At 36.9% G+C, this 22,941-nt stretch overlaps 4 protein-coding genes across 5 annotated transcripts in view; 2 read left to right on the top strand and 2 right to left on the bottom strand.

Annotated features, from left to right (window-relative positions):
- Positions 1-10,577: 10,577 nt before the first annotated feature.
- Positions 10,578-11,889, top strand: LOC117685088 (uncharacterized). Its single transcript, XM_034459347.2, has one exon. It carries the CDS (start codon positions 10,793-10,795, stop codon positions 11,774-11,776), a length of 984 nt encoding a protein of 327 aa, XP_034315238.2. The 5' UTR covers positions 10,578-10,792; the 3' UTR covers positions 11,777-11,889.
- Positions 11,890-14,102: 2,213 nt separating this feature from the next.
- On the top strand, positions 14,103-15,414 carry LOC105319486 (uncharacterized protein F54H12.2-like). The gene is made up of 2 exons (XM_066087230.1): positions 14,103-14,872; positions 14,958-15,414. Exons 1-2 carry the CDS (start codon positions 14,103-14,105, stop codon positions 15,412-15,414), a joined length of 1,227 nt encoding a protein of 408 aa, XP_065943302.1.
- Positions 15,415-17,264: 1,850 nt separating this feature from the next.
- LOC117688514 (uncharacterized) lies at positions 17,265-22,080 on the bottom strand. Its single transcript, XM_066080331.1, has 2 exons — positions 19,146-22,080; positions 17,265-19,004 (listed from the first exon to the last, which is right to left on the bottom strand). Exons 1-2 carry the CDS (start codon positions 22,078-22,080, stop codon positions 18,652-18,654), a joined length of 3,288 nt encoding a protein of 1,095 aa, XP_065936403.1. The 3' UTR covers positions 17,265-18,651.
- A 360-nt stretch (positions 22,081-22,440) lies between these two features.
- LOC105345769 (transmembrane channel-like protein) overlaps positions 22,441-22,941 on the bottom strand; it is a 4,082-nt gene continuing 3,581 nt past the window's right edge. For both annotated transcript variants that reach the window (XM_034462856.2, XM_034462855.2), the window contains exon 3: positions 22,441-22,941. This exon is cut by the window's right edge and continues 1,248 nt beyond it. The gene's annotated coding sequence lies outside the window, so the exon portion shown is untranslated.

Genomic DNA, 22,941 nt, shown 5'->3' with positions numbered 1-22,941 from the left:
CCAAATTCCAACAGTTGAAATAAACTCAACTCATTCTCTGATAAGTTCATTGTGTTTTGTGCGTGCATATCTTATTTGTCTGCTGCAACAGCAGCCAATCAGCGGTAAGCTGAATCCACAAAAAGAAAGTTTGTGTTTTAGGAGCGGGTAAATTGTTTATGCGACACTGTCAAGAAAACCACACCAAATAATTACAAGAAACATAAATATTCACTTATATGTATTGTGTTGTAAAGTAAAGGTTTTTAACACTTATTGCATCTTGCAAAACATGTGATGACCTTAATCATCTGTCATATATCAGATATACATGTATATGTAAAAGATGGGAGAAATAACGACGGAACAAACTGGGATTCGAACCTGGCCCTCTGAATCTCTAGTCAAGTGCTCTACCAACTGAGCTACATGTATCTGGCACCGGTATTCAAACCAGTCTGACCGTCACATTCCTTCCCCCTTAAATGATCTTCACCCTCGAAGATCACCCCTGGCAGGAGTTAACCTGTTAGTTCCAGGGGTTGATCACAACACCAATATTGTAATAGGATGGGAGAAATAATGAAGGACAAACCGGGATTTGAACCTGGGCCCCCTGAATCTCTAGTCAGGTGCTCTACCAACTGAGCTATCTGGCACTGGTATTCAAACTGGTCTGATCATCACATATATAAAGAATTATTTTAAACAATGTTGTTCAATAAAAAATAACACGCGCAACCTTCAGTTTTTGTCTGTAATTAATCAATATTGGCGTGCGATCAGTTCTCGCCGAGTACCATTTCTCACCAGTGCATTGTTACGTCATTTTATCAACACATAAAATTATATACGAAAATATGATGTAACAGTGCACCAGCGAGAAATGGTCCTCGGCGAGAACTGCTCGCAGGCCAGTACTGCCAGTAGTCAGATTAAAAAAAGAGAATAAAAAATTACATTTAAAACATTAACAAGGACAATTTAAGTACACATCATAACTGCTAAACAAGAAAAATTATGTGAACTGGTAGAATAGTACGCATAGTTCTAACTTGTAACCTACATGTACAAGTACATGTACCGGGTACCCGTTGGTCTGCTAAACCTTTCTAATGATACAATGATTGGCATCATAAAGATATTAAAGTCATGTTTTAACTCTGAAGTCTGAAGTATACAATTTTATTTACTTGAAGTTAAAACATTTGAGAAAAATCATTTGACTTTGATCGAGAAATTTTAGATTACTGCCGTAGTGATGTGGACATACTCAGACAAGCTTGTTTAAAATTCAGAGAAATTCTTATGAAAATCACAGGAAAAGAAGAAGTGGTATTTGAGGATGAAATGCCATAGAAAAAATTATTGGGAGGCGTGGATCCTTTTCAATGCACGACCATTGCTGGGGTTTGCATGGAAGTGTTTAAAAGCAAATTTCTTCAAGAAGAATGGCGTGTCAAAGTTAGAGGCAATGATGGAATAAGTGATTGGCCACAGGCCCGCCGACTGCAAGGGGACTTTTCCATTTTATTCAAGGAACATTCACTGCATGAAATATTGCGTTTATTAAAATTAAACTTCGTTATATCCTCATTTTACATGAACTTCAAAGTTTAATTGATATTTAATGTAAAATTATTCTTCGAGATATAATTGTAATTAATTCTCAACTTTAGGTCATGTTTATTACTGATTTAACGTCATTAAACCAGAAGTTGCAAATATAATTGAGGTTCAAGATAAATTATATTTCCAAGCAACCGTCATTAATTTTATCAACTTTAAATAAGGTAAACATGGTAAAAGCCTCCCGAAATTGTTGTACTTTATAAAAATAATGACCTTGCAATAAAATTTCTATTAATCATGGATAGATCTTTATATGTAAACAAATCATACTGTCCTTTTCTGTTGGCTGTGCTGGTTTTAGCATGAAGTACACTATGCAACTTGTATTATACGTATACACGTGTAGTCATGTTGGTTGCAGTAAAAAAAGAATCAAGGTTTTTTTTATTGTTTATTAACGGTAAAATATATCATGAATATATAAATAAGCATGATTGAGACAACACTTCCGTTTACCTTAAAAGAATGTATGTACATATATTATCCATATTTTGCCTGTTATAAGAACAGCGCATTCCTCTTACAAATATGAAACACAAGCTAATTAAATATAAAAAAAACCCATTTTACACACGCATAATATAAATACAAAAATCGGACACAAATTTTAAATTCAGAGTATATAGTTTAAAAACTCCCAAATCAAATACTAAAAAAATGAAAAATTTAAATGTCCAACTATACCTTTATACATGTATTGCCAAGTGGCGCAGGACGCACATCCTAACAAGATGGCTGATGCCAACTGGCGCAGGATGCACATCCTTCAAAGATGGATGATGCAATCTGATAAAATTATAGATCTCTACATTAGCGCATAGCGCAGAGAGATTTCACTGCGCTGTGCGCTAATGTAGAGATCTGTATTCCAATCATATTTTGGATGATGCCATCAGGTACAGAACGCACATCCTTCCAGGAGGCTGATGCCAACTGGCGCAGGACGCACATCCTTCCAAGAAGGCTAATGCCAACTGGCGCAGGACGCACATCCTTCCAAATGGCTGACACCAACTGGCGCAGGACGCACACCCTTCCAGACTGGCCGACGCCAACTGTCGCAGGACGGTCAATTTTTTCAGGACAGATTTCATTTCAAAAACTAAAATTCGATACAGCTATTAAACACGTTCTTTTTTTATTACATTTACACATTTACACCTTTAATAACGGGACAAATGTAAGATGCACACTTATTCAAAAGCATACTATCAGCACATATATATATACAACTTATTCTCTGGACTGGAATGAAAGCAGAAGGCCCAAAAGTGTCAAAAACGTTCTGTCTCCATAATTCAACAGGCTTCCCACAGTGATATATGTACATGTTTGGGAGTGATGCAAGCCACAAAACTTTAGCAAACAGGTGAACACGGCTTTTATTGTCTACAATTAAGTTGTGCTGAAGAAAATATTGAATTACCCCGGGACGGAGTTCACCTGAGCCAACTGCTTCGATTATTTTTCCATCTGTGGAATGCCAGTAGGCCATGACAAACGAAGATCGCTTGTGACGCGATTGATTTGAACCATAAACTTCTCCGACGAGACAGATAGATGAACATTTTCTAAAGGACTTTGGGATGCATTCAATGTAATCATCAAGCTCTGGATAAATATGTTTGTATGTTTTCTTTAACATATCTAAGTCAGCTGAAGATAGAACATGGCATGATAACTTTCAACATTCAAATGCAGAGCAAATTTGCCAGTCCTGTCCAACAATTTCGGCACTTTTCTCAGACATATACAATATTTTCAAAATATCAGAATCAGTAGGAAATCTGTCACCTCATAACTCTGTCACACTTGGAAAATGTTTCTAAAATTCATCAATATACAAACTAGGGAATTGCAAAGAATGTACAAAAGAGTCTCTTAAAAAACCTCTCATAAGCTGCATTTCTATTGACCTGCTATTATTTGGCATGCTTCCCAAATGACCATTGTATCTTTCGAAACTAAATAGCCAAAAAGAGTAAACTGGACCATAATCAAGTACACACTGTGATAAATGACAATGCATATGAATATTTGGTGTAATGCTAGGACAGCCATATACCCTTTCCACACCTTTACAAAATGCAATAATATAACTATCAAATCTAGCTATTTCTACACTTGATATGAATTTAAAAGTTAGCGCTCTACATGCCAAAACAAAATTTCGCCAAACATCCAGATCTGTTTTAGGCAAAATATCTGCTAGTGCAAAAATCGAGAAAAAAAATGGTCCAATTTTTCCATTGCTCAGCAGTAAATCCTCCAAACGAGGATGCAATTTTTCTAGGAATTGCACCTATGTTGCTTGCTGCATCAACAGAATCAACCTTCTCCTGAATCAGAACTAACATACTTTGTAAAATTATTTTTTTTTCAAGCCTATCTTTTTCCATAACAGATAAACAGAACCTTGAAAAACAGTAGCTTAGCTCGAAAATATGAAAGATTCTTTTCCAATTCGACAAAAAAATGTACTTAAAAATGAAAGAAGGTTGTCAATAAAACAGTCTGGCAGCATGAAAATGGCTTGCCAGGTACATATGAACATACAGAACCACATTAAAAGTGTCCCAAATTTCATGTTTGGGTTTGAAACATTCACATCATTGCTTTCATTTCTTTCTAAGAGTTCTTCAGTCTGAAGGTCTAAATCTAAATCCTCCAAACTTGCATTATTCCAAACCTCATCTTCACTCTCAGACTCGGCGGTACAATTATTTTCAGAAAAATGTTTTCGTACATAAAATTGAAAAACATCATGTAATCTTTGAGAAGAAAGATTTTCATCAGATGAGCTATCAGAAAATTCCTCATCGATATCCTGAGACAAAACTTCAACATTTTCAGACACTGACTTGAAACAATTCCATTGATTATTGCTAAAATATTTTTCTCTATGCTGCCTAAAATACCTAGATGTAAATGATTGTTTACATCCTGGACATTCTTTTCTTGACATTTTTTTTCGCTGAGCTTGGTGAAAAACTGAAAGTTTTTGTTTCCCAGACATGTTTTACAATGTACCCTTCCAGTCTATTCTTAATTAAAAAAAAAATACAATTCCAGTAACTAATGTATCTAGTATACAAAGCTCAAATAATGACAATTTTTGTTTGGACTGAAGCAAATGTTAAAAACTAAAAATACATTAGCCTTTATAAAAAAAAAAATTAAAACCTTTTCAAAACTTGGCACAAAATTTACATTTCTTTTTACTTTTGATGACATGAACACAGAGGTTTGTAAATTTTAGAAGGTTTTTTCTTTTGTCCTTTTCATCATCTAGCATTTTCCGCAGTTTTACGACATCCCTGTTTCCATCCCCAAACAGCTCTTTAGCTGATTTATAGGCACTTCTTTTTTCTACAAAGGTATCGTCTATGTATATACCATCCTCTTTGCACTGCTCATGAATTTCCCGTTAAACTTCCTTCAACCCAAGATCATTTTCCTCATCAGGCCAAATATTATCTGCTGGAAATTGAATAATACGTATATTGAGAAACTGAAACTGAATAATTGTAGCATCAAGTACGGTACATCTCTTTTTGTGCAGTGTTAATGATTAGCAAGCAATCATAAAATAAAATTCATGAGTGAAATCAAGTAAGAGAATAAATAAAACAAGATATCTGTGAGCCAATGCTCATTGGCTCACTAGTGATATCCCTGCTCTGATGTGAATATGCAAAATTAGCAAAGTAGACATTTAACAGAAAGCTGGCATCCGATTGGTACAGAAATACATCCCACAATATGGAATGCTCAAACAAATAGTGTGTTGAAATTTCAGTCATCTGCGATAAATAGCTGCTGAGAAATCTTTGAGAAAAAAATTGTTTGATAATTTTGGCTAAAATAAACAAAGTACTCATTCAACAGGAAGTTGACGTCCGATTGGTACAAAAATATACCCCACGATATGGCATGCCTTAACAAACACTGTGTAAACATTTCAAGCATCTGCAATAAATAGTTGCTGAGATAAATGCGACAAAAAATTTTGTTACACACGGACAGACAGACAGACACACAAGGGTAAAACAGTATACCCCCTCTCCTTCGGAGCGGGGGTATAAATATGCTTTTCATTTAAAAGTCACATAATATTTACTGTTTTTTTTATTGAACATTTCGAATTCCTCTGAACTCTCATTCAACTGCCGGTGCCTTGCCTTTTCTAATCCGTGTTGTTTCCTTTTTTCTCGTCTATTTCTCCTCTTTCTGTCTAAAGAGTGTTTACCCATTTAGCTAAAATAATAATACATATTTTTAATAATTAACTTCAATGAAATCACTTTCATTATTCTTGGCTTTTTTCTTTAATTATGATGAAACAATATACATCATATAATTTAAATTAAAGGTTCTCTTAATTTAGCTTAACTGGGTGTACACCCATCTTATCATTTTGTGTTGTATAACAAGTACAACATAATTCTCCATTATATTGGTGAAATCATTTGTCAAGTTTCTAATCATAATTTACATAAAATCGTAATATTTGTTTCAAGTTTAAGTTCTTTATTCCAAAGGAAAAATATCTCATAGGTTATACATGCGAACAATGTGTGTATATTATATACATATAAAATACAGTAAGTAAGCGACATACAAAATGTACATAATCAATTTCAGTGTTTCACTTCACAATACATGCCCTTGATTTGGTGTAGAAAATTGTTCAACCAGTGTACACGAAAACAATACACCAATGCACTTGATTTATAAAAGTGTACACCTTTTTGGAAAACAAGAGCACCCTATAGCTTGATGTCTTATTTTCTTTTTTCATTATTCATCGACTTACACTTTAACTGCATAAACTCAGTTATAACCAAAACAGGACAACATTCACCAACCTTCGAAGCAGCTCCACAACAAGCAGACCCAGTGTTTGACAACACCGCATCTTTTCTGCAGAAACTGAGGAATTCCAACACATCCGCAGTCATCTGCACTGTTACAAATCCACGGCCTAATCCAACTCTAGCTAAACCCTCACTACCGACAGTGTTTTCCTCCTTCTTTGATCCGTTAAATGCCAGGCTTTCAGAGACCGAACTTCGAACCAGTGTGAGGAGATTCTCAGAACGATCACTGTCAGCCACGAGGAATCACACAACGTTGAGAAGCTGACCAGTGGTTTAAATTCCGAGAAGGCAGACTTACAGCTTCCAAGTTCTATGACATTTGCCACACAAATGTGCATGTTTTTTTCCAGAAAACTCTGAAAACAGAGGAGTGACTGTTACTGTAAAGAAGAATAAATCAGAATTTAAATTGTGAATTTTTTTTCCCTTCCTATTGTAATTTTAGATTAGCAAGTTTAACACATGATTACATGTAGTTCCATTGATGGGGAGGTAAAATAGTTATTTGAAGAGCCTAAGCAGGGATTTTAACAACTTGAACTGAAAGAAAAAAGAAACATTTGAAGACATTTAATCAAAGACTTGGATCATGTGTCAGTTATGTATACAAATGGGACTCGGATATTTTTATATAGAATATATACATACATGTTGCATGTTATGAGAAACACATGAGATTCGAGTCTTATTAAATACATATAAAAGATATACATATGTTAAACGCATGTTATAATCCACGTATATGAAACGTATGGTATTTACCACGTACGTTAAACGTAAGGTATCTACAACGTGTGTTAAACGTACGTGTAACGTATGTACTACGTACGGTTTAAAACGTACGTTCAACACACGTAGTACTTAAATCACGTTAAACGTACGTGAGGTCACGTACGTATCAAACATGTTTAACGTATGTGATACGTACGTGGCACATTTTGCTGTGTACAGAATGCACTAAGCTTGCAGCGATGATAACATTATTTTAGGGGACCTGACTGAACTAGAGCAGCATTTAATAAACGAGCACGATTTGAGGACCGTTAGAGGAATGGTATTGTTTTTTTAAGAAATAGTTAATTAGTCATAGATTAAATCAAAGGCCTGAAGGGCCATAATGGCTTACGGGTTTGATATGACTTTATTTACATGGATCGAGTATGATTCCCTCTATTTCTTACGGAAACTTTAGTTTATTTATAGTTCTATAGAAAGTAACTAGCTACATGTAATTCATAGATCTATAGAAACTAACAGGACCTATATCAACATGCCCCATTTGTTGATTGGTCGAACCTTAGTGACCGAAACAGACAGGAATGAAATCTAGACGCCTCTTTTATCAATTGGTTGAAACCACCATTGCTTTAGGAAAATCATAGACTGCATAAAATAATAATGATGATGTCAGACTCAAACTCCAATATGAGACAATTTGTTTCTTTCTTTTATCCAAAGACTGAAGTACATTAACTGTAAATTCATTCAACTATATAGGACACAAAAACACTTAAAACCAACATGCTCTCAAATATCAGTATACCTTGTATTCCTATGCACTATGAACTTGCGCGAGAGTTGGTGCACGGTGCGACGTAACAGCGCCACAGCCAGCGCAAAATCATTGCGCGTAAAAATAATATAACCAAATGATGAAATGTATTGCATGTTATGTACTATAATTAATGAATTCTCATGAAAACTACACCAACAAGTATTATTCCATTTTATTTATATTTTATAAATGTATATTTATTCATATTTTTCTGGGTTTTTTCTACTTTTTTAAGAGGCTGACCTTCACAAGCTTTTATAAGAAATATAGATTCACAAGGCAGTTCTAACACCTTCTATTTTATTTTTTTGCCTTTGTACAGAGATAAACTCTTTGGAAGGGGGGGGGGGGGAGGGCAAAAAAAAGGCAGAACAATGCAATTACAGCAAACTTGTTTTGACATCAAATTTAAATAAAATTAATTACTGCACTATAACTTTGCAGTCAGTCTCTCTTCACATGACATGTGTACACAGTCATTTTCAGAGGCATACTATACGATATGTCTCTATGTTATAGTAATGTGACATCGCTTCCGTATATGACTTGCAATCAAGCTTAACTGTATATTGTTTTCTTATGTGAGTACATTTGGTCTCAAGTTTCCAATATTTTTACGACAAATAAACAGTTCAATCATAGCACAACCAAGGTAACTCCATCGAGGGAACATTGTGCTATTTTTAGATCTTGGAAAATCCCCAACATTCGATAATGGCGGAGGTGTCGAAGAAGGCACATTATATTAAAACAAGTAGTAATTGCCCCTCTATTTATGCATTTATTACCGATTTATAATCCCAGTTTCAATATATCTCAATCATAACTTCAGTTCTTTAACCGTTAAACACTTTCCCCCTTGCTGAGATCAATGTCGATCGAGGTTAGCGACGCTCTCTGCGGGTGCAAACGTTTTTATGAAGATTGAACAAAATAACGGCAACTTTACATTTACTTATCACTGTTAGGATCTGAAATAATTGGGAAAAGATTTTTTGCTTATAATACATGTAAGTATGCATAGCGGAAAGCATGGCGGCACTGTGTGATGCATGGCGGGGGGCTATATATAGCAAAAACGGCCTAGGGAAAACACTGCAGTTAATATTCATTCGCGTTAGATTTAGAGTTTATTTAAATAAAGTCAATTCATATTGGTTACAATAACATAAGTGATCATAACATATGGAAAATATAATCTTGCTTAAAGATATTTATTATGAACAACAAACACATTCGAATAGAACTATTTTTTGTCGCGCATGTTCAGATAACTGAACTCTTTGCCGTAAAGATTATCCGGCAACTAGATGGCCGTAAGCCATAAAAATAGTTTTTGGTGCGATATATATTCATCTATATTTAAAAATTAAGAGAGACAGTCCTGTTCCAGTTATAATACAGAATGATGCAAAACTTGCCCTTGAATACATTTCAAGCCCAGAAAAAAAGGCATATGGGGCAGACCAAGTAGACAGGTTAATATCATCCAAAGGTAGAGTAATAGTTTTGTTTTTCTGTGACCTTCATTTCATTTAATCATCATGAATAAAAAGATTAATTAATGTACAGACCGGTGTTGTGCAAGAAGTTATGATGCAGTAAGTCATGTGGTAAGTGAGGTCATTTTAAATTCCCTCATAGAATTACGAGCGTATCAATGAGAATATACACCGCAACTATGACACAGCTGAGAGTTGTAATGTTTTATGAGTAGTATATAGGACAGGGAACAGTCACTACAGTCAAGATGACGTCATAGGGTCACACCAAGGTCACACTAAGGTCACACCAAGGGTCACACCAAGGTCACACTAAGGTCACACCAAGGTCAAGTGATGAGTAAGGTCACACCAAGGTCAAATGAGTTACCCAAGGTGACCTTGGAACCTAGTCAGGAAGTCACTTGACAGTCAGGATGACTATATGGGTCACACAGAGGTTAAGTGATGAGTAAGGTCACACCAAGGCCAAATGAGGTCACATCAAGGTCAAATGACAATGATGAACTATATAATGAGACATGTTGTGTAAAAATTTACACAGTTCAGGGTTACTCTTGAAACTCATCTAGCAAAACAATTTATTTTAATTATGGCTGAAAAAATGGTAATGATGGAATTATTAACAAATGATTGTGGAAATGAGTGTAAAGCAATGCTTAAAGAAAAGCTGAAAAAAAACATCACCATTGTAATGTCTAGCATTTTTGCGATAGGCCTTATTACAACTTTGTGCATCACTGTTGGTGTTTTACACGAGAAGAAAACTCCTACTCAGGTAGACTGTGTTTTACACCCTACGTTGGAAAATGACTTGATTAAAACATGTTCATACGTGGATCGCTACCCTCTCTCCAATGAAGTATATGTTATGATATGTGCCAACAACACTACAGAGATTGACATACGGCGATATCAGTCTGGAAAACCAAGTACTGAAGGAATAACTTTGAGTAAAACACAGTGGCAATACCTTAAAACATCAGTAGATCATATTGATGGATCTATTTTAAAAGTACATATGTAAAGTGTTGCAGGTATAACTGTTAGATTTGTCAAGGAAGAAGGACAACGGACCGAGTCTACAGTCACTGACCTTATGACACAGTCTACATCCAAGGGCGAGTCTACAGTTAAGTCACGTGACTTAGATCTTGTATATATAAACTTTGTATATTTTGAAAACTTTCATCAGTCTTTAACAAACAGCAGACAGTTTCTTGTGAAATCAAGTCAACAAGAAAATGGAGCAAAAACACCAAGACCTGATTAAGAAAAACTACTCGACTTTGGTCAAGAAGATGATGGCTGTTCCTGTTTCGGGGCATCTTTACACCTCGAACATAATAACTGATGAAATGAGACAACAGATAGACGCTGAGAAAACCAGCTATGACAAAAACAGGAAATTGATCAGCATCATTATACGTCGAGGTTCCAGAGCTTTTATGGGCCTTCGAACGGCATTAATGAAAGCCAATCAACCTGATTTATCCAGACTCTTGATGACTAAGGATGATGACACAAAGTCTGAGTACGAAAAGAAGTTGGCAATGGCAAGGTCATTCGTCGTCAGTACCAAAGAAAGAGGAGGTTCCAGAAACGAATCAAATAACGCTGATTATCAGCAGTCTCAGGGACCAAGATGTAGGATAAGTTTGGACGACTCAAATGACCTATTCCTCACCGTAATGCCTTTCAAGGGGGAGATCTACGTTCACATTCGTCACCTCGCAGAATCACATGGCCGTTTCATTGCCACTAAGAAGGGAGTTACCTTCCCTTTAGCCCGTTGGTTGATGTTTGAATCTCTTTTACCAGATATTCAAGACTATTTAGATAGTAATGGGAAAGAAGACAAAGAAGTACAGTGGCATGTTGGTGGGGGTGTCTTCGTTTCCTTATCACCAGGCTATCCGACAGTGGACATACGACACTTCTGGAAGCCAGACGATGCTCTGGAACCCGTACCTACAAGGAAAGGCGTTTCTCTAAACAAAAACAAATTTGCAAGACTGAGAGATGCCATCGAAGAGATGCATGAATATGCGCCAGAATTAAAAGACGCTGAATTTTGTATGCTCAGCGAGTCTCATCAAAATCAACTTGGAACGTTAAGCTGTCCCGAATGTACCCCATTTGGCTACGATCCGCAAGACAACATGTCAATGGAATGTAATGCAGGAGATCTACAACACACAGAAACTATCGAGAGTGATCTTGAATGACAATGAACACTTGAAGAAAGTAATAAATTATGTGAACCTTACAGTATATATTATTTATTGTGCTGTTCATTTGTGTGCTTTATTTTCATTTTAACAAATAAAATGATTCAATACCTATGATATGATACTTTATTTTTTACAATATAAATGTTACTGTCGGAAAGAGAGATGGTTAGTTTGTCTCAGTATGTCAGACTATACGGATTACTTAAGGGAGCTCTACTACACTCCCGGTAAACCTGGGGCATATGCAGGCCCTGAAAAATTATATCAGGCAGTTAAAAAGGAAGGGAAATTCAAAATTGGTAGACTGAAGATAAGACAGTTTTTAAACAATGAAGATTCTTATAGCTTGTATAAACCAATCCGAAAAACATTTCCTCGTTCAAAGGTGATAGTGGATACAATTGATTCTATGTGGGATGGTGACTTGGCAGACGTTTCAAATATTGCAAAGCATAATGATGGTTATAAATTCTTATTAGTGCTTATCGACATATTTAGTCGATATTTGTTTATAATCCCTATAAAAAATAAACACCATCAAAGCATTGCTGACGGGTTAAAATCAGTTTTCCAAAGAGGACGAAAACCAAACACCCTTAGAACAGATAAGGGTAGTGAATTTAAAAATCGCTGGGTACAGACATTCCTGAAAAAAGAGCAGATAAACGTCATATACACTCAAAATGAAACTAAAGCAAACTATGCTGAGAGGGTTATTCGAACCATGAAGAACCTAATGTATCGCTATTTCATGAAGAACCGAACATATCGCTTTGTGAATGTCTTGCAAGACTTGGTGAAAAGTTACAACAATAGACCTCATAGATCATTAGGAGGAAATGCTCCAACCAATGTAAACCAGCAGAATGCCGATGAAATTAGACTAGCAGCTTATCTGTCACTGAAAACAAAAGCAGAACTGACAAAAAAGGATCACATTCAACCCAAAGACTCAGGCAAAAGAAAATTGCAAAAACGAGTGAAACCCTTTTTCAAATTAAAAATTGGAGATAATGTCAGAATATCACAGCTTAAACACCCTTTCCAAAGAGATTATCAGCAAAAATGGTCAGAAGAGTTTTTTAAAGTGAATGAAAGGTACAAAAGAGGACAAATACCTGTGTACAAATTAAAGGATTTGGCAGACGACCCTATAGCAGGTACTTTTTATGAGTCTGAACTTCAAAAAGTCGTAAAGTCGGAAGATGTTTCTTATAGAGTGGAAAAAATACTTAGACGAAGACGTCGTGGTGCAATCAAGGAATTATTTGTAAAATGGGAAGGATGGCCAAAGAAATTTAATTCATGGATTCCGGAGAGTTCTCTCGAAAAACAATAAAAGCTGTCATTTTTTACCACTTCTGTCTATTCAAGATGAGCGTCCGAATGGTATTGACGTCTACGGATAGCTCTGAATATTTTGAAAATAAACCACATTGCTTTCGAGTCCAATTAAATAAACAGATTCAATTTGACGGGTATTGGACTGTTGCTTTGACTGAATTTTCTACAGAGAGTTGGATTTCATCTAAGAAGAAATCAGAATTGTTTGTATGTTGTGACATTTGTGAGGAATCTATTGTTGGGGGAAAAGAGGCACCCCTCCTAAGACGCATTTACTTAGGAAAAAATCCCAAAAATATCACCTACAGCCAGCCTTATTATATTCCAGTAAAAATTGGTCAATTACAGCAGATTGCTATATATATAACAGACAGAGATGGAAATTTAGTTTCATTTTTAAACGGACCTGTGACCGTGACACTTCATTTCAAGAAAATTCCTTACGTTTTATAATGAATAGTCTGACTTATGTCAGCGATCCCCGAATATGGGAGGCTTTCTACAAGAACATGGCAGAGAAAAAATTCAACCCTTACAGATACAAACCAAAGCAAATTGGAAGAGGTGTGAAAAGTTACAAGTCCTACGTGATTCCACTGAGAAATCACTCACAGTTAGAATCAGAAGAGAACAGCACTCAGGTGACTCCAGTAGCTGCCGTGGAAGAAAGAGCTAAAGTGGAACATGCAAAGGATGTTAAAGAGGGTGTACCATTTGTCAAAGTGAATGGGGGTATAAAAAGGCCACGCTTACAATCTTCTGTCATTTCTTTAAAGAGATTAAAGCCAACAACATCTCAAACTCTGAGGAAAAAACATACCGGTACATTCAAACCAAGAAAACAAAGAAAGGCCACGAGCGTAAAGAAGAAGACGCCTGTCAAGAAACAGCGACGCGTGCCAAACAAAACAACACAATCTAGAAAAAAGAAAGAATTTAATATCGACAGCTACAAGAGTATCTTCAAGCTGTGAAAATGGCATTTTTAAGCAGTGACAATAGAGACATAGCTCAACCAATGGAACTCTCTCTTTTTGCATCCCCCACAAACCAAGTAGCGGTCGAGAAAGTGTATTTTACAGAAGCAAGACCAATTTCCAGCATAGGAGTGTCTGACACTCCCATCGAGATTGTTGTATCAGGCTCAGGAGCAGAATACATTGATTTAAAAAGAAGTAAACTATACGTAAAGGCCCGAATTTTGAAAGCTGATGGATCTCCACTGTCAGCAAACGAAGAAACTGGTATAGTGAACCTACCTCTACAAAGCATGTTCTCTCAAATGGATGTCTACTTAAACAACAAGTTGGTCTCTTTCAATACCAATAACTATCCGTGGAAGGCTTACCTCAAAACAATTTTGTTCAGTGGGAAAGATGAACTCAATTCACAAAAACAATCGGAGCTGTTCTTTAAAGACGAGGGGAATCTTGGTGACGCAAATGCGTACGGTGGAGGCAATGTTGGTCTGATCATGCGGTATGGTTTTACTCAGGAAAGTAAAGTCTTTGAGCTGGAAGGGAACCTGATGGAAGATATCTTTGATATAGATAAATACTTGATTAACGGAGTAGACATCTACATCAAACTCTTTAGATCCAGTGCCCCTTTTGTCATCATGTCTTCCACTTCTGCACCTGCTTACAAGTTAGAAATACTAGACGTCGTGTACAAAGTGGCCAAAGTACGTGTTGACCCAGGTGTTTTGCTTAACCACAGTAAACAGATTGAATCCACTCCTGTAAAGTATACAATATCAAGAAATGAACTGAAAATGAATACCATACCCAAAGGATCAACCGAGTTTTACTGGGACAATATATTTCCACAGGCCCGATCGAATTGTGGTGGCTCTGGTGGACCAGAAAGCTGTAAATGGGGATTACACAACCAACCCTTTTAATTTCGAGCATATGGAATTAACAGATATTGGAATATACGTCAACGGAGAAAGCGTACCTGGAAGACCACTGAAGACGGACTTTACGGCTGGACATTATTCAGCCGCCTATGCTCGTTTATTTGAAGCCTCTGGGAAATGGAACAACGATGCTGGGCTGATTATCTCTCGTGAAAATTTTGGAAACGGATACTCACTCTTCGTGTTTACGATAGATCCGAGTGGATTTGGAGAAGAGTATTTAAACCTGATTCGAAGAGGAAACACCAGACTGGAACTAAAATTCAAACAAACAACAACCAAAGCAGCCAATGTTATTGTATTTGCAACATTTTCATCTCTACTTGAGGTTGACAAATCACGTGACATTAATTACATTCAACCATGAATTCAACACAACTGTTGAATATGGTGAAGACAGATCCTTGCTTAAGACGTTTCGTAAAAGGTGTGTTTGCTAGTAATACTTTGCCTCAAATGGTTACAGAATTTCCGAGCGCCTTCATTGTCAATACTCAACCTTTACCATTTCCTGGAGAACACTGGGTGGCATTAATCGTGTACAGTCCATTGCAAGCCGAGTTCTTTGACAGCCTTGGGAAATCACCAGCTGACTACAGTCAAGATATTCAAAACTTTTTAAAGACGAACAGTGCAGAATGTCGTTTTAAATCTTATCGACTTCAACCTCGTAATTCCAATCTGTGTGGACTTTATGTATTAGTATTTCTAATTGCCAGATTGTGTTTCAAAAAATCTTTCAATCGTTTCTATGATTTTTTTTTCTCTTGACATGCAATCAAATGATGGCTTTGTAAAGCATTTCATACATGAATATTTTATGTATCATTAAATAAATCTTAAAATTATATCTGGAATTGTTTTTATGCTTGTATACTTATATATAAGTGTGTGACATAGCACCAAACATTATTTTGAAAAGGTCTGGCGACCGAGAAACATCGAAATAGAAAGTGGTGTTAATATGAACAACCGTTCCTTGCTTCCTTTTTCGGCACCTAACACCATTTTGATATGTGGTAGTACACAAAGCGGGAAAACGCATTTCACAAAAGAACTTTTACAAAACGCAAATGGAATGTTTTCCACGCCTGTTGATAGAATAGTTTATGCTTATTCTGAACATCAACCTATGTTTGAGGAGATGGTGCAGACGATACCAAACTTTTCATTACACCAAGGACTGCCTTCTAAAGACGATATAGAACAGTACACAGAGGGTATTGATCACACCGTAGTAGTGCTGGATGATCTCATGCTGCAGGTTGCACAATCTCCGCACTGTGTACAATTGTTCACAGTAACATCTCATCATCGAAATGTGACCATTGTGATGTTGTCACAGAACCTATATCCTCCGGGTAAATATGCCAGGACCATTTCATTAAATTTCCTTAACGTTATTTTGTTTAAGAATTACCGGGACTCAAGACAGGTCATCACCTTTGGATCTCAGATATTACCAGGTCAGGTTTCCTTTTTCAAATCGGCATACGAATCTGCAACTCGACCTAATTTCGGTTATCTGCACGTTTGCTTAGAACCAACACAAAACAGGGACTATCAACTTAGATCTCGTATCCTCCCGGGTGAAGATATGATCATTTACCAACCTATATAAAGGAACCTGATTTCGTATTTATTTCTCATTATTTAAACATGTGGCAAACAGTCAAGAAACACGAGGCTTTTTTCAAATTTCTTGTATATGCAGACAGTGCACAACAAAAAGTGATCGTCAAAGCCTTGACAAGTGAACAGTATGACGTGCTAAGTGAAATATCACTCAACATTTATACGGGGACTTATCCGTTGCCTAAAAAGTATATAAACCAGTTGAAACCTTACGAATCACACATTCGATCTCTGGGATCTAGAGAAGTCAGCAACCGAGAAAAACGTCGGATATTACTCAAACATATTTCTTTAGTATCGCTTTTACTAAAACCTATTGTGCAAAAACTTAAATGAAAAATGGCGAGGGAAATGATACTTGTGCCGAAACTGAAATATGAACATCTACTTCATAAACTGGACCATACCAAGGATCAGTCTACTCAAGCTGTTTTAGAAACCACTAAAAGCTCTGAGAAAACCTCTGAAGATCCAGGCCCAAATATCACCGACCAACTAGACGATACGAATAAGTTACAAACTGGTACTGGTTATGTCAGTACGAAAAAGGTCGGAAGACCTCCTGGAATCACTAATGTTCGGCGAAAGAAAAAACATACTCCATGGATTACCTATTGACAATGTAATAACAATGAACAAAAGTGTAATGTTTATCATTTATTTGTGAACATCATTTAATAAAAAATGAAAACATCAAAAACAGGGGTTTTTATAACATAATTAATATCCAAAAGGCAATGTGTCTAAATTGGGAAGAATTTTCCTTTTGGTGTACACAATTTTATAATTTTTAGTTTCTACTCTGTTCAGCAATTTTCTCTTTCTACTGTCCCTCGAAATTTTACAAGGGTTGATGATTTCGATTTGTCGTTCGTGTGAAGTGCAGATCATTGACTTAATGGCATCAAAATTGATCAATTTTGAATTGGCCCAGTTCAATGTAAAGCCCCGCACTTTACATTCTTCCCTACCCGACAAAGTGCGATACGCATAATTCTTTGGACCTCCTGAGACAAACTCAACAATGTAGCCGTCTTTGGGTTTGATCTCGTTCGTTAACTCGCCCAGGTAATTGCCGATGGGAAGGTGACTCAAATCGTCCGACTTGTTAGCCTTAAAAATGACACTGTCTGTATCAAAATACAATACGTTTTCGTTCAGTTTGTCAAGAACACTGTACAGTTTCAGTCGAGCCCACATCGTAGTAAACGACGCTAAAAAGATATTTGTTTTGTTGTCAAATTGAGCAAATAAAGGATTATTACTCCATTCTAAGTGAATCATGTCTTTTGACACAATTTGGAAATTGTGGGGTATCTTTGTTGGATCCGAAAGCATTTGAAAAAATTTGTCGGCCTCTGATTCGTGGATAAACATGGACTGCTGCATGCCCAATCTCTGACCGAATTTACCCCAGAAACTATTTAAACAGAGTTTAGCTAAACATCGTAACCCTGGATTGGTTTCTATTTTCTCGTAAGTCAAATCTATGCCTTCATTTTCTTTGTAATCTCTGATGTATTTCCATTTCGCATCTTCCGTAACACATTCATCGGGAAATCCCGAAGCCTCTTGTTTGATTTTCAAGAACATATTTACATACTGAGTAAACAATCCCCCCTTACACGACTCGACGTTGTATTTGGACGACTCGGGAAAATGATAGATCTCGTAGATATTCAAAATTGTGTACCCTTTAGACATTGCCATTTGAATTTCAGGTGTACACCATGTACCCGTGATTGCCCTTTCTTCTGTAGAGCACGCACATTCGTTCTGATTTTCTTTGTCTGCACACGTTCTACACAATGGAAATTTTAATTTCCCATTTGAACTGTAAGGGAGCAGGGGGTGGTAGAGTTTTCTTGGAGGCAAAATTTTAATTTTGGCAAGCCCAAAATACTGAGACATGTCCTGGAACTCGTCTGTGATGATCGTAGGATGTCCTACGGGATATCGACAATATTTGTTAGTCCATGGATAAAGACTGGTAAAGTCGTAGTACTGAATGGTTTCGTCTTCGTCGGTTTTGTAATGTAGTTTGATGGCATTGGTTCTGCCCCCAAAAAAAACTCTCACGTGGGTCGAGTCTATCTTGCAGGTCTAATGTCGACAGGTATTGTTGTAATATCGTGTTTTTGTCCAGTTGATATTTAAATTGATGCTCCCAAATGGTAACCAACTTGTATCCAAGATGCTTAAGTTCTTTTTCTCTGTTAATTGTCATATCGTATAATTCTTTGATTGCTTGATTGGTGGACGGATGTTTGGTGTTATTCCGTTCCTCTGGGAAACAGGAAGGACAACCGTGGAACACACAGCCTGTAAAACATAAAAAAAAACAATTTAAATACATTGGGTTATAATCCAGTACGCCGCCGCCGCCGCCGCCGCCCCCCCCCCCTTCAGTTGAGGGGGAGAGAGAGGGGCAACTGTTAAAGAAATAAATGTGTTTGTTCTTACCGTAAAATTCGTAAATGGTTCCTTTTCCAGACAATGTGCTCAAATATCCGTCACATCTGTAATTGGTGCCCGGAACTTGATATTCACCTCCGTTTAGGGCGTGTGAAATTTTAATGGGTTTCCCTCGCTGACGACTTTTTTCCATCAACCATTCTAACCACTGGATTGAAATTTTACTGTAATTATCTCGTTTCGTGTACCCTTGAGAAGGCACGACAGCTATGGGACTCTTGAATTCTCGTTTGCCTATTTTCACGTTTTCGTCGTTTTGAAGATTGACAACAGGGACCCATGATTCCTCAAGGTTTACCACTTGCAGCCCTCTTAAATGTTCGATGTCGTACCATTCCGTGTTCCCGTCTTTTGTTATTTGTAATTTCTCCTTTCCCTTTAAAAACAAAGACTTAAAAATGCCCATACATACACTCGCAATGGTGACGTAATCGAACGGGTCGACTCCATAGGTGGTTTGTTTTTTTAAACTTCCATCAGCTTGTGTAACGTGTTCGTCGATGGTTGTCACGTTAATCATTAATTTTCTAAATTCAAGACAGCCCCGTCGCAATATATCGACATCCGAGCGACAGTATTGCAGCATTTCTTCTCGAAAACAAAACGTCTCGTTCTCTTTCGTTGCATGCCAGTCTTCTAATTTTTTTCGCTCCTCTGTTGACATGAATTCGTGTCCGTAGTACTGTAATTCTGGATAAGGTCCCACGTAATCTTGATGAAGTTTGGTATTGAACAAATGTGGAAAGTATTCTTTGCAGAGTTCTTGCAGACCGAAAGCTTCTGGTATTTTTGCTAGTTTCATGGGAAGGAAATTGAGAGAGTCCACAAAAGTTAAATTCAGTTTTTGGGCTATATGCATGTACATGATTTTGGAACCGCTATATATGATCTTGCTAGGTCGAATGGAGTGACGATCGATGAGAACCTCTAAAACAGGGTACAAGTCAAAACTTTTTGCGTTGTGTGCAACTAAAATCGAGTCTTTGCAGGTCTTACTGGTGACGTAAGCGCAAAACTGTTCGGCGGCGTTATCCCCTGAAAACACCTGTTCTCTTTTCCCACAGGCGTCGGGACAAGGAGAAAATAGGTATTCTTCCTTGTAGGTCTGAGAACAATTTTTACATCGAGTTCCGCAAGAACTGCAGGTGGCGCCCTCCACCAATTCCTTTTTTTCGCATTTGTGACATGCGGTCTGAAGTACTGCAAAGTTGACTCTGTGTTGTGTCAGACCACAAGACGGATCACGACAGTTCTGACACAATCTACAATTGACGCACTGACGTGGTTCTTTAACACACTGTCGACATCTAATGCGAGACGGACTGTAGCCAACCTCACAATGAAAGATGTCATCTTGGCGCGTCTCGAAATCGTAAAATATAAATTTCTTGTTTCGTTTTTCCATTTCAGATCCATATGAATTTTGATAACAATTATGTTCCCCTTTCTGATATTCTCGACAGTTAGGGCACTGCCATTCTTCGCAAACATGTAAATCAGGAGAGCGCTTGGCACATTCCAGAATGACTCTACATTTTGTACATTGGTGAAACAACTCACAGGCAGGGGGATAACTCTCTTTTTTGACTTTTCGTTTTTCTTTATGTCTTTTAAAACATTCCCAAGATCGACAAACTCGACCACATGAACGACAGCCCATTTGGACATCCGTTTCTCGACAGTTGTCATGTAAACACACCGTACAAGAGGTGGTGCAAGAGTGCTTCGATTTATTTTTATACGGTTTCAAACAAGTATGACAAAAGTACGACGCTTTGAAAAACCCTTGTATTCTGGCGATCCCGTGCCAGTGTTTTTCGTTTTCCGAGTCGATGTGATACAGATAGAGACGAGGTTTATCCTGGTCCTTCGTCACCTTGACAAACTTGTTTCCTACTCTAGAGGACACGACGTTGATAGAGACATCGAGTAAGGTTTCGAAAGGCTCGATATCATTTAGACCTAGATATCTGTTAGTGGGCACTCCGGCTTTTTCACACAGCCACATCGCCAACTTGGTTTGCAATTTTTTTCTCGACTTTTTTAAGATATTGTCATAATAAGTCTTGGAAACGGTGCGGTATTTGAGAACATGATCTAACATCTGTTTCGAATCATCCCTCGCCAATTGTGACCATGTATCGGCGTCCACTTTTTTACACGTTTTTAGAAAACACAGACCTATCGAAATTGCCAGACATAAATTGTTATCATTTTGTACGTGAAAAAGTGATTTTTTCCTTTCTATGCTATTTTTGGGTCCGAACAGAGAAGTGATGGGTAGTTTTCTTGGATTACCTCCTCCTTTAGGCAAATCAATGGATCCGATGGTGACAATCAGGTTTTCGTCTACGGGTAAACTTTCGTTCGAATTGAGAACTTTGGTAATCTCAGACATGACGACATCTGCATTTAAACTTTCCCAGGACTGTAACGGGACAACGATAGGATTGTTTAAACTAGGATGACTCAAGACCACCCTTCCCAGATCTGCATCGTGACCCCTTGCCAGCGACAACAGGTCGTCAAACATCTCGTGTAATTTAGTTGGTACATCTATTAATTTATCCCCCCTCCATTGCTCATTGAACTTGACTTTGAATGTCGTGTCACGGGCCAGGTTTTTCCTGAAGATCCGGGTATCCTTCTTCCATATAAAATAAGGTTTCTCTTCTTTTTCATCCCTACCCCCTGACTGAATGCTGGTAGACGGCCCTTCAATGTCAAAGGAGTGTCTAGGTTTCTTAAAATCGGGTCCAAGATCAAGAAGAAGTTCCTCCCATAAATTATCAATGTGGACTTCCTTCAGTCGGTTTTCGACCTCATCCTCTCCGGTTAAACCATTGGCAGCCGCAAAGAAATTGATGCTATCCACGTCATGCAAGGAGTCTAGTATTTCTTTTAATAGGCTACCGTCTGCCATTCTTTAATATAAAGTTATATGACATTATTATATAGACGTTTTTATCAATTGTAATATATATGAATAAAAAGATGCAGATTATTTATAATCTTATCTTAACCATAGTAACCAGTACAACTTGATGAGAATGAAGGGATCTGGGAATGTTGACCTACAATATGGCGAACAGGTCTTGATTAAATCATCTGATAGGAAAACACTCAACTGCTATTATACCCCTCTAATATATCTTAAATCATTTGTGTAATCTATAATTAGCCGAGTTTTATTATTTTTTTCCCTCTCCATTTCGTATGTGTAATAATTTAGTCATCAAATTCACACGACAATAAGGTATATAAAATATCAAAACTCAACAAGAATTTTTTTTTCTTTTATGTAAAAAATAAAAAATAATACAACCAGTTCTCTGTTTGAGACATTTTGAAGCCAATAAAAACATGTACATATACTTTTATGATAAAAAATAGAGCCATGAAAACATCTGAACTCTTTAACAATGCAACAAACAATATTTTAAAATGATAATAATTCAGCTGATTCTCTGTCTGATAAATCTTTCAAATCAACACACACACACATATTATGCTTCTACAAAAAAAATACTGTCATGGTAACATTTATACATAAGGAAGCACCCAACGGGCAATGTCCCTCTGCTCCAAATTTCATGAGACATTCCTGTGTAAATTGACTTTCATAAACTACAATAGAAATAGATGCTAAAAATAATAGGTTTATGGTATGAAGCTCCCCTTAATTTTGTTTATAAATTAACTTTTTGTCTAATCACAATTTTGAAGAAAATGTGACAGTTAAATTAACAGAAAAAAAAATTACAATCAAGGCATAAAATTAACA

This window comes from Magallana gigas, chromosome 1 (assembly GCF_963853765.1).
Source record: "Magallana gigas chromosome 1, xbMagGiga1.1, whole genome shotgun sequence".
Taxonomy (NCBI): Eukaryota; Metazoa; Mollusca; class Bivalvia; order Ostreida; family Ostreidae; genus Magallana; species Magallana gigas.
Note: the sequence above shows the minus strand (reverse complement) of the source record. Positions and strands in the feature narration are given on the sequence as shown.

Bases quoted from the DNA above. Each gene is read 5' to 3' on its own strand.
- LOC117685088 (XM_034459347.2), top strand. From the start codon at position 10,793: ATGGAGCAAAAACACCAAGACCTGATTAAGAAAAACTACTCGACTTTG.
- LOC105319486 (XM_066087230.1), top strand. From the start codon at position 14,103: ATGGCATTTTTAAGCAGTGACAATAGAGACATAGCTCAACCAATGGAA. The intron at 14,873-14,957 runs GTATACAATATC...ATATTTCCACAG, and splicing joins ATTGAATCCACTCCTGTAAA to GCCCGATCGAATTGTGGTGG.
- LOC117688514 (XM_066080331.1), bottom strand. From the start codon at position 22,080: ATGGCAGACGGTAGCCTATTAAAAGAAATACTAGACTCCTTGCATGAC. The intron at 19,005-19,145 runs GTAAGAACAAAC...TATGTTTTACAG, and splicing joins AACCATTTACGAATTTTACG to GCTGTGTGTTCCACGGTTGT.